The sequence below is a fragment of the Corticium candelabrum genome, chromosome 8, assembly GCF_963422355.1.
Source record: "Corticium candelabrum chromosome 8, ooCorCand1.1, whole genome shotgun sequence".
In the NCBI taxonomy this organism is placed as follows: domain Eukaryota; kingdom Metazoa; phylum Porifera; class Homoscleromorpha; order Homosclerophorida; family Plakinidae; genus Corticium; species Corticium candelabrum.
Window position 1 is genome coordinate 3,534,128 of NC_085092.1, and position 17,179 is coordinate 3,551,306.

The window sequence follows — 17,179 nt, forward strand, 5'->3', positions numbered from 1 at the left end:
ATTTACAACACAAAATTTTAGAATGCTAGCGCGCGTTAGAAGTTAAAATTTGGCATGTTAATTGTCGCCAGGCTGCAGATGAAGCACACTAGTACACCGTGTACCCAAGGTATAGAAATCGTTTATCTAATAGTATTGTGTTGATTAAGCGTAGAAGTCGTCGTTTTTTCCAGATTGATGACGTTCACTTGCAGCTCACACAAGAAAACACATAAAGGCAGTCTTTACGTGACACCAACTCATCTTATCTTTCACAATCAAACCGTAGGAAGAGAAACATGGGTAAGGATAATGAGTGATAGGCGGGATATACTGTCTGTCTGTCTGGGTACAGTAGCTCACGTGTACACATGTCCCTTGTTTGTATGTATGTTTGTTTGTCTATTTACTAGTTGTCAATTTGTCTGTCTGTTTGCTTGTTTGTCTTTTTTGTTTATTTGTTTGTTGTGCGTTTCCTGTTGTCTGTGTGTTTGCCTGTTTTGTATATTTTGTCTGGTTGTGTGTGTGTGTGTGTGTGTGTGTGTGTGTGTGTGTGTGTGTGTGTGTGTGTGTGCGTGTGCGTGTGCATGCATGTGTCTGTCTGTTTGTCTGTCTGTCTGTCGTATATTTTTTATATTTGAATTAGGATAAAATAGCAAATGGCTATCTACGTGTGTCCTATGACGATAAACACAAGAGAAAACAACTAACAACTAAATAAAGTAGATATTTAACTACTAATTGGTTAAAAGGGATCATGTGATCCTTTCTATAGAACATCTACGAGTCTGGGCACTTGGCCTGTCCCGACAAGGCATTACTGATTTTCTTTAGAAGTACATTGGCATTGCAACGTTGCAATTGAATGGCAATTCTTTGACGCCAATAGTCTTTAAACTCTGCCCTGTTTGATTTTCCAAAGTCATCCTTTGATTGTTTTTACAAATCATCTAAATAGGTCTCTGCCTTCTTGCCCCATCTTCTAAAATGTTCCAAGACTAGTGGAACCACTCTCACAGACAATCCACCAGGATGTTTTTCTTTCTCATAGCAAGGCAACTCCTGTCTTCCCTTCTAGCAGCGACTGTTCCCTTCATAGTGGCTGACGTTGGAAATATGTTCGAACTCCACGGATGAGCAAGTGCTATATCTAACTCTACGTTGGAATCAATACCAGTATCAAAAGCGGCAATGTCTGGGCGGCTGTCAGATGTAGCATATTTATCTTTTGGCTCTTTTTTGTGTTGATTTTTGATATCGTTTGGACACTCTGACCACACAGACATGATCGAGTCATGTGACCACACAGGACCATCCCTTGTTTTGCATGTAATCTGATGATATCCGCTTGAGTCACCAGTTGCTCGTCCACAGTCACACTTCTGAATATTATCACACAAAGGCAAGGAAAGTCCAAGTCTCAGGTAAGCCATCAACCGAAGTTCGGAGGGTTTAAGTGCAAGCTTCCCCGAAGTTGGAATAGCAGACAACCAAGAGCCTGCGCCTTTGCTTTGCTGAGAGCGAAATCTAGCGGCATCTCGAAATGAAGTTGCATTCTCTATTAAGCAAGTAGCTTCCACTTTAGCATTTTCTTTTGAGAGCTTGTGTTGAAGCCTCTCTGTCTGTCTGTCTGTCTGTTTGTCTGTCTGTCTCAGTTAGTTTGTCAGTTTGTCTGTCTGTCTCAGTTAGTTTGTCAGTTTGTCCATCTGTTTGTATTTGGATCTCACATCTAGGACTTTGTTGTAGGCACCAGAATTTAATTTGTTTATGTGGTGTATGTCTTTCAATTTGTGTTTTTGTGGTTAGCTTTTGCATACTCACATCTTACAAGTGGAAACGCTACCATTAAACACGAAAGGCTCGCCCTTGAAGATAACCTACAAAACATTCAGGCTATTCACATTCATTATGCTAAAGATTGTGAATGACAAGACAGCTATTATACTCTGGTGCACATCTCTAAACCAAGTAAGTATTAAGCAGGATCAACAAAGATGCAAGATGTTGGTGTTTAGGGGCATAGATACATAGCTTACTCATGGAAATTTAGTTTATTTATTTATTATTTTATATATTTATTTATTTATTTTGTCATGCTCAATCTGATCAGTCTGGTTTGTAATTAGGGTCCCTTGTAAGCACTTGAGGCAAACCCTGCGTTAGAGGTGCTTAGACCATCATGGCTGTCTGAACAGAAGACATGACTTTACGTAGGATCCGACTGGATCCAAGAAGCACTGTTTTCTGTAAGTACTGCATTTTGTGATGACCTGGAATAAGAATGAATGAATGAATGATATATTTCTGTTGCGCCTAAAAGTTACAGTTCTCTCTTGGGGCAAACATAAAAGCAACTAAGACATAAGACGTACAGCTAATTAACGGACTACAAAATATACTAGCTACAACAGACAGCACAAACTACAATATATCTGCACCATTCCTACATGCAACATTTTATCTACAGTTAATATAAATAGACCTCTCACTAAATAATTAACTGACTGTCCTGCTCTTTGTAAATATTTAAGCTTCATGTCCTTAGCCCTTATCATAGCTTCTTGGAAACCATCCTTCAGTCAATCATGAATGGATTCATACTTTCTCATTCCAAGCCCGCATCTGACACCCTTTCGAAGTGCTTGATAACCATGTATGATACATCAGATCTGTCATAATCTCAAAATGAGATGCAAATGCCAGTACCAGAAAAAGTTTTATGTCCACAATTTTCAACCATACTTTGTCACACACCATCAATTTGTCCCAGAATTGCATTCACTGCTCCAAAGAATTTTCTAATTCTGGCCTTCACCATATGTTGAGGTTGTAGCTGGTGTATTTTGTAATGTCCAGCCACTGTGCAATACCTGCGTCTACTGTGCCCAACCCTCCACACCAACCCTGCCACATGCGACTAACCTCTACTTGCAAGTCACTGTATTTTGTCATCTTCTCAGCCTGTTTCTTGGCGATGTTGCCAACAGGACAGTTGACATCAATAAGAAGACAAGAGTTTATTTTTTTCTTAAACAGATGTCAGGACGATTGGCGCTGATCTTCCTGCAGTAGGGATTGTTGTATACCACATCATAGTGATGTCGTCCGTCTCCAAAAGTGCAGTAGGATGATGCCGGTACCATCTGCTTTGTACTGGAACCCCAAAATGATGACAAATGTTCCAGTGGATAATGGAGGCCACTAACCACTATGTGTCGGTATGCTCATCCATGATGGGCAAGTGGGGTCTCTACCCCATCTGGGAGCCCACCAACCCGGCGTATTATTATTGTAGTGCTCAACCAGACACAAGTACCGGAAGCAAACCCTGCTTCAGAAGTACTTAGACCATCACGGCTGTCTAGAAAGAAGACATGACTTTACGAAGGATCCGAGTAGACCCCAGAAGCACTGTTTTCTGTAAGTGCTGCAGGTTGTGATGACCTGGAATAATGTCCAGCCACCGTGCAATATCTGCATGCACTGTGCCCAAAGCTTCCAAGACCATCGGAACCACCAGTGTTCCATAATGCCACATGTGGCTTATCTCCACTCACAAGTCATTGTACTTCGCCAACTTCTCATCATGTTTCTTGCCATTGTTGCCGTCAGCAAGACAGCTAATATCAATAAGAAGTCAAGTGTTTGTCCTCTTATTTCTGAGGCAGATGTTATTATTATGTTGTGCTCAACCAGATCAGTCTGGTTTGTAAATCTATTACAAGTACCAGAAGCAACTATGTGTGTCGTTATGCCCCTCCATAATGGGCAAGTGGGGTCTTTACTCCATCTGGGCACCCACCAACCCGACAGGTGAGCCCAGCAGGGTACACGTTTCTGTGTAGTCCAGACGGTGATCAATGACTAGCCAATTCGATATAGATTGCAGGCATTACGGTGACCGTGAACTCATAACAGCATGCCTAGTGGATATCAATGACCACCAGGAAGCGCTGAACATCATCCTCAATGGACCTTTCGCCAGACTACAGAAACTCCCCAACGACTGAAATGAATCATAGTCTCATGAACAAAGCTAGAGAAACATCAGAAAGAAAGACAGACAAGTTTCATAATTTATTGTCGTCACTGGGGTTTGAACCCCAAACCATGGAGCGGTAGCTATTGTCGCTAACCACTAAACCACGGCTGTGACTATAAAGTGTTGTGCTCAACCAGATCAGTCTGGTTTGTAAAGTCTATTACGAGTACCGGAAGCAAACCCACCTTCAGAAGTACTTAGACCATCATGGCTGTCTAGAAAGAAGACATGACTTTACGAAGGATCCGAGTAGATCCCAAAAGCACTGTTTTCTGTAAGTGCTGCAGGTTGTGATGACCTGGAATAATGTCCAGCCACCGTGTAATACCTGCGTGCACTGTGCCCAAAGCTCCCAAGACCACTGGAACCACCAGTGTGCAAAAATGCCACATGCGGCTTATCTCCACTCGCAAGTCGCTGTACTTCACCAACTTCTTAGTATGTTTCTTGCCAATGTTGCCATCAGCAGGACAGCTGATATCAATAAGAAGACAAGTGTTTGTCTTCCTATTTCTGAGACAGATGTCTGGACAATTGGCTTTGATCTTCTTGGCAGTGGGGATGGTGGTATCCCACATCATAGTAATGTCATCTGTCTCCACAAGCCTATCAGGATGATGCCTGTACCATTTGCTCTTCACTGGAACCCCAAAATGGCGACAAACATTCCAGTGAATGATGGAGGCCACCTGCTTGTGTTGATCAGTGTAGTCCTCGGTGCCAAAGCACTACAGCCTGTCACAATGTGGTCGACTGTTTCCAGGCGTACACTGCACATGCGGCAAGTGGGACTGACATCACGATGTAGAATCTTGTGCTCATAGTACCAAGTCCAAAGAGCTTGGTCTTGAACAGCAACAACCAGTCCCTCAGTTGCAGCAAGAAGATCTTTGCTGCCTTTAGCTATACGTAGGTCTCTTTCATGTCCACAGGTGGTTGCTCAGTGAGACGGCAATACTGCCCGTGCAGACGTTTCTTGCTCTAGGATCACACACGAAGAGAACTGCAACACGTACGGTAATGTCTCACATCTGGTTTTAGGTGCTTGCTCGAAGCCACCTTCAACCAAGATGGATTCATTCTTGTGTAAGCTCTGTGACTTGTCGTTCGAAGCAAGACTCCTCCGCACCTGTGCAGTAAAGCAACAAGCCATGCGCTTGATTGAGTGTGAAGATTTTTTGGAGTCACATTCCCGTATCATCTGTATTAAAGGATCAGAACTGTCAGCAAGGTAACAGTTCAGCCTCACAATACAAGATTGATATGTCGACTTAATCTTTTTAACCCCCTACCCCATCACTGCAAGGAGCGTACAGTTGGTCAACGTCTGCAGAAGGATGGTGGACACCGTGCATAGAGAGGAGCTTTCTGATTCGTCAATTGAGCTGCTGCAGGTCCATGCACCCCCAATGAATGATGCCAAAACTGTAAGTGAGAATCGGTAGTGCGAACCCATTGATGGCTAGAATCTTGTTCCGACTATACAGCTCAGTCTGGAGAACCGCCTTCACTCTGTGGAAGTACTCATGATGGAGTCTCTCCCGCATCATGCTGTGCTGAATACCATTACTCTTATCTGCACCTAAGTATTTGTAGACTTGACCCGGTTCCGGACAGTTGATGGTCTTCGTTTTTCCTATCGTCATTCCAGAGTTGTGTCCAGATAGCCTACCATTGACAAAGTGTGCAACAGCACATTTATCCAGACCAAACTTCATCTGGATGTCATCAGAGAAGGTATACGCACCGTGTGCAACAACCCATCCAACTGATCAGAGTTATTATTATTATGTGTGTCGTGCTCAACCAGATCAGTCTGGTTTGTAAAGTCTATTACAAGTACCGGCAGCAAACCCTGCTTCAGAAGTACTTAGACCATCATGGCTGTCTAGAAAGAAGACATGACTTTACGAAGGATCCGAGTAGATCCCAGAAGCACTGTTTTCTGTAAGTGCTGCAGGTTGTGATGACCTGGAAAAATGTCCAGCCACCGTGCAATACCTGCGTGCACTGTGCCCAAAGCTCCCATGACCACCGGAACCACCAGTGTTCGACAATGCCACATGCGGCTTATCTCCACTCGCAAATCACTGTACTTCCCCAACTTCTCAGCCTGTTTCTTGCCAATGTTGCCATCAGCAGGACAGCTGATATCAAAATAAAGACAAGTGTTTGTCTTCCTATTTCTGAGACAGATGTCTGGACGATTGGCTCTGATCTTCCTTGCAGTGGGGATGATGGTATCCCACATCATAGTAATGTCATCCGTCTCCACAAGCCTATCAGGATGATGCCTGTACCATCTGCTCTCCACTGGAACCCCAAATGGCGACAAACATCCCAGTGAATAATTGAGGCCACCTGATTGTGTCGATCAGTGTAGTTCGTTGGTGCCAAAGCACTACAGCCTGCCACAATGTGGTCGACTGTTTCCAGGCGTACACTGCTCATGCGGCAAGTGGGACTGACATCACGATGTAGAATCTTGTGCTCATAGTACCAAGTCTGAAGAGCTTGGTCTTGAGCAGCAACAACCAGTCCCTCAGTTGCAGCAGGAAGATTTGTCGCCTTTAGCCATCCGTAGGTCTCTTTTATTATTATTATTATTATTACTGTTGTTTTTATATGTAATTTGCTTTCTTGTATTGTAGTGCATGAACAAGTAGGGTACAGTTAGCTACAAGTATGAAATTGGAAATTGTGGCATCTCGTTGTAGTTTAATAGAGTTGCATTTGGAGAGTGGAAACATCTGGTGTACTTTTAGGCCGCAACATGAAGTCTGGGATGAGCACAGGCGTAATTCTTGTGGGCTAGGAGATCACAACTGCCTCTCTCAACTTAGGAGCATAATGACTACCATGGGCTTTGACTGGGGATGGTAGTGGCCACTGGTTGTGAGTTGACCATCAGCTGCAGAGGTTCCAGGAATCCTGTTAGGACATAGGGCACTGGCTAAAACCTCGGTTTTAGTGTCACAGTGCTCTTGCGTGTACCTGGCTTGGCTCCAGGAGGTTAGTAATATTTTTAGTGTTGGCAGAGTTTTCCTTAGTAGCAAACAGGAGCCCTGTCCTATAATTGGAGGCGTGATATCTTATGTTAATGGTATCTTTTGACGTTTAGCGACTTTGAAAAGAGAGACTACACCAACTGTCTGTTTCATGTTTTTTAGTTTGTTGTCTCTTTGATAGTTTGTTAGGGTTAGTGTTAGGGTTGATTGTTAATTGTTTCTGTTTGTTGTTAGTTCTTTTCATTTGTTTGGTTACTGCATAGTCTATCTCTGTCGCTTTCTGTTTCCTTGTCTAGTATCTTCTAACTTCATTGTCAAACTCTCACTTTGGTTTAGTCAAAATTTATAGCACGCAACATGTTGCTTATTGGGATGGAAGACATTCTGCATATTGTTAAAACTCTTGCTCTAAGTCACAGACACAGGAAACAGACACAGACACATAACACAGTGTGGGTAGTGGTAGTGTTTAGTATGTAGTGGGATGACAGAGCATCCGGAACTGCAATCAATATTGCATCTGGGGCGAGGCTAGTATCCAGGAGAGTTACCCATAACAGTGTCTTGTTTGCGCATGCGCGTTTGCTAAATGTGTTAGCTTTCTCAGCTCAGACTGTAAGCCAGACGTAGACGGGTTGTATGAGATAGTGTGGCTTGCTGAAATTGGCCGTTGTAGAATTGAATAAGCGAGGACGTCTGCAAAGGTCTGTGTACGATCTAAGATTGACACAAACTGCAAATGTGAGAGAGATCGATTGCGAGCATGCATGCAATCAGCCACAGCTAGATGAAAAAAATATTACTTCAACGTTCTAATTAGATGAATTTCTGAAACAGTGGTTGGTGGTGTTTGTGTCTACCTATAGGTCTTTGTGATTTAATAGCTTTATCATTCATCGAGCATAATTTTTATCAATTTTGCATGCTTCAATTACTTGTGCAATTGCACTTCTGTACATATACAGTTCAAATGTCTCTTGCATGAAAACACTGCTGAGATTGTATGTTGTTTCCAGACTCCAGATGGATGTGATTTATGTTTTGGTAGCAATGAAACTCTCCCACTGGATATATCCACTCTCATATGGAGGTGAGTACATGAGCTCTAGACAACAACTACATCAATCTCACTTAAATTGATCTCACTAGGTACGATAAATAGTAAGTTACGTGAAATGTATATACAACTGAAGTCTGGCACTGATACAGTCACCTGATGATAAGATCCATGACTGACTGATGAGATACCATGCACTGAGTATTAAGAAATTGTGGCCTCATCAGCTAAAACATTGTCTCATATGCAAGACAAATGGAGAAATTATATTGACTTTAGTGAAAATAAAGGTGGGTTGGACATTGGATGCTCTTTGTGTGTGTGTGATGTCAATTAATTTAGGTCAATTGCATACAGTTGGTTAAAGGAGCACTGTCCAGATTATGAGCATACTTGTAGACATGCCCTTAGTGCACGAGATAGACTGGAAGGGGAGGCTGTGAGTCAATAGGTAGACTGCCGTGTGTTCTGATCGGCAGTACAGTTTACGGAATCTTAATGTGTAGATATGCGGATTGTACCATTACTCTAGCTAGTGTTAGATGTAGTCATTACGTAGAAAAGGTCTACCATAATTGTAGCTTAGGCGCGACGAATGTGTAAGGATTGAACCATGCACATTCAATGTGGGAGCATAGGCTTACTACAGCTTCTGCCTGAAAGCATTGTCACAGTCCTTGCAGTGTTCCTCTAATCTCTTGGTGATCGAACGCGTGATAATGAGCAAGTAAACCTGCCTGCTGGAGTACTGCCACAGACCATTATTTACAATTAATATCTCTAACTGGTGATCGAAACACAGTCAGTTGTGTAAGGTGCCAAATGGTGTTGTTTTCATGTCCGTCTGTTTGTCTGTCTGTGTGTGTATCTGTCTGTATGAATTTATGGATGTATGTTTGTCTGTCTGTCTTTTTTTATTCATTTGCTTACCATTTGGATCTTTGCTGTCTGTTGCTCATTGTAGGATGTGGCAGACAAAATGAAGCTGCATGGCAGAGGATCTTATTAGAAAACAGTGGCATTTACTGGTAGTAAAAATTGGATGCACATGATGATGTTGCCAATCATTTATTTATATGAACAAAAGATAATATCATCTGGTGAGATGGGAAATATTAATGACACTGATGATCTTTGCGAAAAGAGGAGAACTTTACTGAAGTTGATTATGAAACATCCGTGGGTTGACGGAGTACAATTTGCAAAGATACTTTCAGGTAGCGAAGTCATTCGTGAAGTTGGATGAATGCTGCTACACAATGCATGCAGGTGGGTTAAATTGCTTGTTTGTACAAGGAATTTTGTAGCACATTTGTCTAGTGGCTTCCTCATTTTCTTCACAGCCTCTCATGTGCACAAGATGAGTGGAGAGTGATGATATTGTATCTCTTTGCTCTTTGTGTGCGAAGTGGAGGGCTGTGAAAAAAGTAGGGCTTGCATATTGTTAGTTGAGCGTTTGCATTTGTAGGGTAGGAAACGGTTGGAAGTCCAGAATCTGTTGATGACTCGTCACTACTGTCTGACCTGCACAGTATGGTTCAGTCGGCCGTCGACTGTCGGCAGGAACAACAATTCAAACTGATAGTGGACATGATTAGGGAGATACTTGATTGTCTGACCGACAAGCTTGAGTCTTAGCCTGGTTATTGATATCAATTAGTGGTGAAAATGTTAGGTTGACAATGTATTTGTTGTTATAGAATAGGAAATTTTATGAGATTAGTGCAAACACTGTGGCTTGTTTGCAGTCACTCGTAACTGATTTTTATTGTTTTTATAGAAAAGCCGATCTCATTTATTTGTATGTTTTAGAATTTGGCATGCAGATCGGTTATTATGTGTGCATGAGTTAGTCATCAGAGTCATGTTTTCTCATGATGAAAGATAAGCAGACGATATTCACATGGAGATTGAGCAACCGCATGTGGCAGTGCAGCAACAGCAACAGTAAATAAATGGACAGACAAACATACATACAGCCAAGTAGACAGACAGATAGACAGACAGATAGACAGACAGACAGACAGACATGTTGTAGTTGGACAGACAGGCAAACAGACATGTTTGCAAAAACATATTTACACAATCGACAGAGCTAATCAGCCTGGCATGTCTTGCGACAAGATAGACCTCATACAATGACAATGGACGAAAATTGCCAAATTTTTGTGTTCTTTGATGCAGTAGGCACGAGCAGCCACAATTGCAACAATCAAACGTCAAACGATAAATTAAATACATTGCGGTATAAAATGCATCTAAAAATACAACTAGTTGATATAACCACTTTTACACATTGTGAAGTCACGCGACATGAATGACTAAATTCAGCACTCCTTTCATTTATACGCATGCCTATTTGAGTTACTGTCTGTCAACAAAATGGCGGAGAGCCAGCCTTCAACTTTTGACGACGCTCTTTTCGATGCAGTTGTGCAAAAGAACTTACCCATAGCTGCCCGAATGATCGGCATGAGCGCGGATGTGAATGTTGTCGCAAAACGTGAGGTAAGAATTTGAGTGAGTGATATCGATGGGGATTTAGATGTATTATAGAGCGCGTTCGACGTCATAAATCGCAAAATTTGTTGTTGATCGAGCTGCGAGCATGTTTGTAGTGAAGACGTCGTTTGTATGTTATGCTTCTCAACGTAAGAGTCGAGGTGACGTTGATTTTACCGTCTGACTTACTTTGTACCGACCAGATTATTGAATGAATCGTTTCCTCTATCTCATGTGCTTGGTAGGCGACACAAATGCGCTCGCTAGGGTCACGTCCACACGCAATCCCATGTTATGAACGGTTTACAACTGACTTTACTTGATATTTTGTAGGGAACGTATGGTACTGGATTGTATGGTTTTCCATCTGCTCTTCAAGTAGCGTGTGGTGTGGGATCAACCGAGTTGGTTGAGCTACTTGTTAGAAAACTAGCCAATGTGAAGTATCAAGAGAAGGGAAAGGTGAGAGTTCAGTGTAATATGTGAAGTGTTTGTCAATATCAGTGCACGGAGCAACCCCTAGCTATCTTTCAAAAGTACTTACCCGGAAATCCCAAAGCGCAAAACATCAGCGAAATCGATCGGTTGTCTGGACTTTATAGCTGCTATCGAATGTGAATGCTCACGCTGGGTTACTCGCATTGCTATGGCAAGATTTCACGACAAGGACCCCTTTAGGTGTTTGGCGTTCTCTTCCCGACGTAACAACGTTCAGCTACAGGTGCAGTAGAGCAATGTGCTTGTACAACTTGTCAGAGTGCTTATACAACGTTTGCTGACTGAAATACGCGGAACAATGAGTACGGGTAAGCATCTCAAAAGCCTAAGTCCCGCCTACTACCATCAGCCCCGCCTACTATTTGTCACAAGAGCTTCACGAAACTCGTATTTTATGCAACAGATAGACACCCTCACAAGCAACGGTTTGGTGCTGCTCTTACAAAGTGAAAAGAAAAACATCAATGCAATGGCATGAGGGAAACAAATTGTATTTTAGCGGTGGAGCTAAATGCACAGGAGGTTCAAAAGTTGGCTCCCGACCAGCAAGGCGCAAAATCATCTAGACAAAAATCATCTTGCCTGTACCCTAGACGACAATAATTGCCTCCAAAACAATCAACGCACACCTGAAGGCCTGAATATTCATACAAAAGGGCCCGTACTTTGTAGTGAATATACTTACTGCACACTGTGCATTTCAAGATCAGCCATTTTCGCCCGTTTCATCTTCCTCTCCTGTGCAAAAGAAATCACGAGACCAATGCAAACTGCTGTTAGCAATCGACTAGGATACACTGCATCATATGCTGATCGAAACAGAGTAGCTGGTTATCTTGTTTCCTGGGATGAAATTCACGAAGTGAGGCGCCATGGCGGTGACGGCATCAAAGCACGTCCACTTCCGTTCCTCTCCTACGAAAACTCGTCCTCTGTTGCATTGTACCTATCGTTGAATTTATGCTCCAAACTTTCTTTTCACTACGCGTTGCGACAATGGAGAAGAAAAGCTCCGATGGCTACACAGATTAGAAAGTAGTTGACATGTCAAGCACCCGAATACGGGACATTGTAACACAACAAGATGCACGTAATCTGGGTCTTGTTTTGAAAGATAACGCGCAGGCTGTTTCCGTAGACTGTATGTGCAACTTGTTAGTTTACTGCGATTGTCAGATCTGTGTCGAGTTGATAAATTGGTTAGCAATTTTAGTGCAGTTTGTTGTGTTTCAATGATTGATTTAATGAGTAATGTTAATGGCATCTCTTGTGTGCTTACAATGAATAATCAATGAATAGGTTGTCGGATCTGGCAAGTTGGACTAACATTGTGTTGTAAGATATAGACACAGCACAGAAGAAACATGCTAAATTGGCATTGTTATCGTACCTTCCATTATTTCATTCCTACTCTTACCTTCCACTATTCAAGTGTCAACATGAAAATGAATTTACTAAAATAGATATTGTATGTGCTATTGCTAAAAGTAAGCGACATGTAGCAGGTTGTCACCTCAGATGTAGGCTTGAGGTCAAATTGAGTGTTTGCAAGACTTAAATGCTTAGAGACAAGCAGACACACCAATGGAGTCCAACTCATATGAATTGTTAAATGTTTGGTGGTGTAATAAGGTTATGATGTATTGTGTGGAATTGGGTTTAGTGAGAAGAAATGGTGAATTGGATGTGTTATATTTTATAGTCAGTGTTTCTAGATGTAAATGTATTAGTATTGTATTCACTGCTAACAACATCATGATCTTATGTCTGTTATCTGGGTAGTATGGATATACAGCTCTACACTATGCAAGTGCTGGTGGTCATGTGTCTATTTTGAAGAGATTGATGTCAGCTGGTTGCAACCAACAAGTCAAAAGCCATGTGAGTGTATTTGTATGTGACAGTATTTGTGATTTGATTTTGCCAATTGAGAAATGACATAAATGAGTGTTACATTAGCGACACTGTCTTGATTAACATAGACTGTTTAGTAGTGTATGGGAATTGGTGTAGTTTTGAGGTTGGGGTAATAGACCTTTTCATAGGGCGTGGCACTAACAACATTATCACCTACTGCGCGCCTGTTTGGTTCGCTTTTGATGCATTGGCTTTTGTTAACCGCGTGAGTCTAGAGCCAAAGCAACAATTTTTCTTTTCGAACTTTAACCGGTGCGTATAGCGATGCATCTAATCAGGGGAGGCCTTATTAGGACTCGGCTCTTGTGTGTTTTGCGTGTTTTGCAGTGATGAACAACCTCTTTCTGATCTCTTTCGTGACTCTACCGTGTCATTTTGAGTGATGATTTAACATTGAGACTTGACATACGTCAAATGTGGGTACAAACGTGCGTACGTAATCTATGACGCGCGTTCTGTGTGGTACGCACTTACCAAATGGTTTGGTTTGTACCTCCTAAATACTTCCTAGAAAGTGCGGCGTTTAGGGAATGACTGATGTGAAGAGGAAGTCTTTAGACAAGTCTGGTGGTACTGAGAGGTAAGAAGAGAATGCTTGATTAATATTTCATCTTGATATAATGTCCTCAGCTGTACGTGGCTGTCATATAAATGAACCAGTCACTCAGTGTTGCTGTACTGTGTTTTACCTTTTGGAGTGTGTAGTTGCCGTGCCATCATGGTTATTTGCTAGCCTCGACACTAGGCCTCCCTTTGCTTTCGGTGGTCCGACCGCGCGAGGATAGCAACGGGACTGTATCACGTGGTGTTCTCTCCGAAAAGCAAAGGGAGAACATCACGTGATACAGTCCCGTTGCTATCCTCGCACGTTCGGACCACCGAAAGCAAAGGGAGGCCTATTGTCGAGGCTAGTTATTTGCTGTGTTCTTGGATGTACCAATGTATCTGCAAAGAGGAAATATTTGAAGTTTCACATGGAAATTTTTGTCACATGGATAAACTTTATTGTCATTTGAATGACGTTGACTGGTGGTTGCCAAGGGATACTCTACATTGAAGTCTACCACAGTCATTTAGAGAGACTTTCCCCACAAAAAGACCTGCATCATTGATGCAACGTAACTTCAGTGAAACCTGTACCAGCGACCACCTTCTCTCAGCGACCACCTGTCTTTAGCGACCGCATCTGCCTGGCACGGAACGTTGTCCCATACAATAGCTACTGTACTAAGCGACCACCTGCCCAACGCGACCAACGACCGCTAATCCAAAGGCCCTACAGCAATTAACACCTCTTCTAAGCGACCACAATGTACCTTTTTTGTCTTGATTACACATTCCAACCTCTCAGAGGTGTTGCCGACACACGTGTGGTACACTTGTATCCCAAATCAATTCTTGCTTGCATGATGTCGCGAAAAGTTCTGAGTCTAGGTGACCGGGTAAAGGTTATTCAGCTGTCTGAGAAAGGAATCTCAGCGAGGCAGATAGCAGGCAGGTGGCAGGCAGATGTCGTAGACGCTGGACAACATGGCATTGACACAAGTGACACTGAAGATGATGATGATTATGATCCACCTCAAATTCGAGTTCAAACTTACAAACAAGCCGTAGAGCTCGTGCATGACCTATTCCAGTTTTCACTCATCAAAATTGATCAGAAAATGCTGGATTTGGTTGCAAAGCTGGAAAGTGTGGTGCAGAAGATGAGTTTGGAAGCCAGGCAGCAGCAAACTCTATCCAGTTTCTTTTCCCTGTCACAGTAGCTAGCTTTGATTAGAACAGTCTGTAACCACGTGGACGAAAAACAGTATGTACATTGCACAAACAAGAAACGAGACGTTTAGCACTTTGTAAGTTCCGTGTTGTGGTGGTCTGGAATGCAGGGCTATAGGTGTGTGGAAGCGCAAGGTTTCCTCTACTAAGCGACCACCTGTCCTAAGCGACCAATACCCTTGGGTCCCACAGGTGGTCGCATAGTACAGGTTTCACTGTATTTACAGAACGTCATTCAGATAGAGGTTTGCAAGTAGCTTCCTTCTCCAGATACAAACACCACCACACTGTGAAAGCATTGGTTGCAATATTGCCATATGGTAATGTTATGTTTGTGTCACGACTATGTACTGGTGCCATAACAGACAGGGACTTACCAAGCAGTCTGGTTTCTCAATATATTTGTGCCTGGAGATCAAGTCATGGCAAACAAAGGGTTTGTTATTGCTGACATTCTCATGGATGTTGGGCATCTCTTGTGCTACCTCCTTTTCTAAAAGGAGGAGGTCAGTTTACTGAGGAGCAAGTCATTAATTAAATGCCGACAAGTGGCTTCTCTTAGAATCGACATAGAGGGGTGATCAGACGGATAACGAACCATAGCGTTTTGCAATGTATAAATAACACTTAGTTCAAGCATGGATCTTTTATATAAGGTATTTACTGTTTGTTCATATCTAACAAATTTGCATTCACCTCTTGTACTATAGATTTAATTTTTGTACGGCAAACTAATAGTAATTAGTGTCATTGATATCAAATTTAGTTTGTAAAGGTCAATATATATTGGCTCTTGTTATCATTCTGTACTCTTGTGTGTAATGGTCCAGGATACACTACCACTTGCTGTTCAATTTCATTTTCATTGTGTACACCATTTTTAATAGTAATACTCAATTATATTACTACAACATTAATTAATTGTATTAATTAACGGAACTTTATCTACTTGCTACCTAGGGTCCTTCCATTCCCTAGACGCTGCACTTTCTAGGAAGTATTCAGGAGGTACAAACCAAACCATTTGGTAAGTGTGTACCACACAGAACACGCATCATAGATTACGTACACAAGTTTGTACCCGCATTTGACATCTATCAAGTCTCAATGTTAAGTCATCACTCAAAAGGACGAATTAGAGTCACGAAAGAGATCAGACAGAGGTTGTTCATCACTGCAAAACACGCAAAACGCACAAGAGCCGAGTCCTAATAAGGCCTCACCTGATTTGATGCATTGCTATACGCACCGGTTAAAGTTCGAAAAGAATAATTGTTGCTTTGGCTCTACATTCACGCGGTTAGCAAACGCCAATGCATCAAAAGCGAACCAAACCGGTGCGCAGTAGGTGATAACGTTATTAGTGCCACGCCCTGTGAAAAGGTCTATTGTCACTTTGTTGATGTAGTTGAGTGAAAATAATTTGAACAAGGTGTGTCACCTGGAAGGACATTGTGTATAGACACAATGAATTATGTGTATATGGTTTGACACCTGTGACTGAAACATCACATGGAGAACAATGTTCAATGATTAGTCTTGCGCTTTCATTAATTTTGTGTAAAATTTTGTGGTAAACTTTAGTTTTCATTGATAAAACTGTGCATGAAGCATCTATTTTTCTGCATGCACTACAAGCATGCAACTTGAGATGGTGTCCTGGTGCAATCTTTGACATGCTGGATAATGAAACCGAAACATCCATTACACAGCACAGTCCCTTGTCAATGGAAGTAACAATTTTAGCCACACGTTGATGCCTTTTTTGAGTTGTTTTTAAAGATACAAACAATACCTATGTGGCCTGATTTCATTTTATACAAAGAAGCTGTCCACACTGGGTCAGACCTTATCCTAAATCTGTACTGTAAAATGTGCTTTTGTGGGACGTCAACAGTACATTGCACACAAATATGTACAATGATTTGAGAAGCATGCAGTTTTTGTAATTCTTGGCGATTTCCAACCCATGTCCTTTGCTTAAAGACATGTATTCTTCAGCAAGCAGCCTGCTTACACCTAAGAAGTCTCAGTCTTCATACAAGTGCAGAATTTGATGCAGAAATTCTAAGCCAAGACACAACAAACACAGCTGAACAGGAACTGCACATGAAGTTTCATCATCTGTTGTGTTATTGAAACAGAGCGTCTTTGCCTTTTATATATATGCTTTTCTTGGCAGTAAACTCTTGACTTGGCCACTAGTCTGGGGTAACAAAGACTGAAATCACTAAAATGTACGTGAAGACTTTGTTGTAATTGCGATTCAAAGTGAAGGAAGTCAAATAGTCACTTTCATGTCACTCTGCCATCAAGAGGGCAGATCTAACTGCAAGCAAGCTTGGAAGTTATAGACACAGCAAGCACCCTAACATCTCACAAGCTATAGATACATTTACT

At 42.0% G+C, this 17,179-nt stretch overlaps 2 protein-coding genes across 4 annotated transcripts; both read left to right on the forward strand.

The window, feature by feature from the left end:
- Positions 1–76: 76 nt before the first annotated feature.
- LOC134183520 (myotubularin-related protein 8-like) lies at positions 77–9,983 on the forward strand. 3 transcript variants are annotated; one of them, XM_062651081.1, is made up of 7 exons: positions 77–109; positions 155–282; positions 1,786–1,947; positions 8,046–8,119; positions 8,179–8,376; positions 9,051–9,355; positions 9,430–9,983. In XM_062651081.1, the coding sequence occupies exons 1-5, from the start codon at positions 79–81 to the stop codon at positions 8,189–8,191; spliced, it is 408 nt and encodes a 135-aa protein (XP_062507065.1). In that variant the 5' UTR covers positions 77–78; the 3' UTR covers positions 8,192–8,376; positions 9,051–9,355; positions 9,430–9,983. The 3 variants fall into 3 exon arrangements, with proteins under 3 accessions (XP_062507065.1, XP_062507066.1, XP_062507067.1); XM_062651082.1 differs by having other exon boundaries at positions 9,555–9,983; XM_062651083.1 differs by lacking the exons at positions 8,046–8,119; positions 8,179–8,376; positions 9,051–9,355; positions 9,430–9,983 and adding an exon at positions 2,106–2,179.
- Positions 9,984–10,465: 482 nt separating this feature from the next.
- LOC134182861 (E3 ubiquitin-protein ligase MIB2-like) lies at positions 10,466–13,024 on the forward strand. Its single transcript, XM_062650301.1, has 3 exons — positions 10,466–10,594; positions 10,922–11,050; positions 12,869–13,024. Exons 1-3 carry the CDS (start codon positions 10,469–10,471, stop codon positions 13,022–13,024), a joined length of 411 nt encoding a protein of 136 aa, XP_062506285.1. The 5' UTR covers positions 10,466–10,468.
- The last annotated feature ends 4,155 nt before the right edge of the window (positions 13,025–17,179 follow it).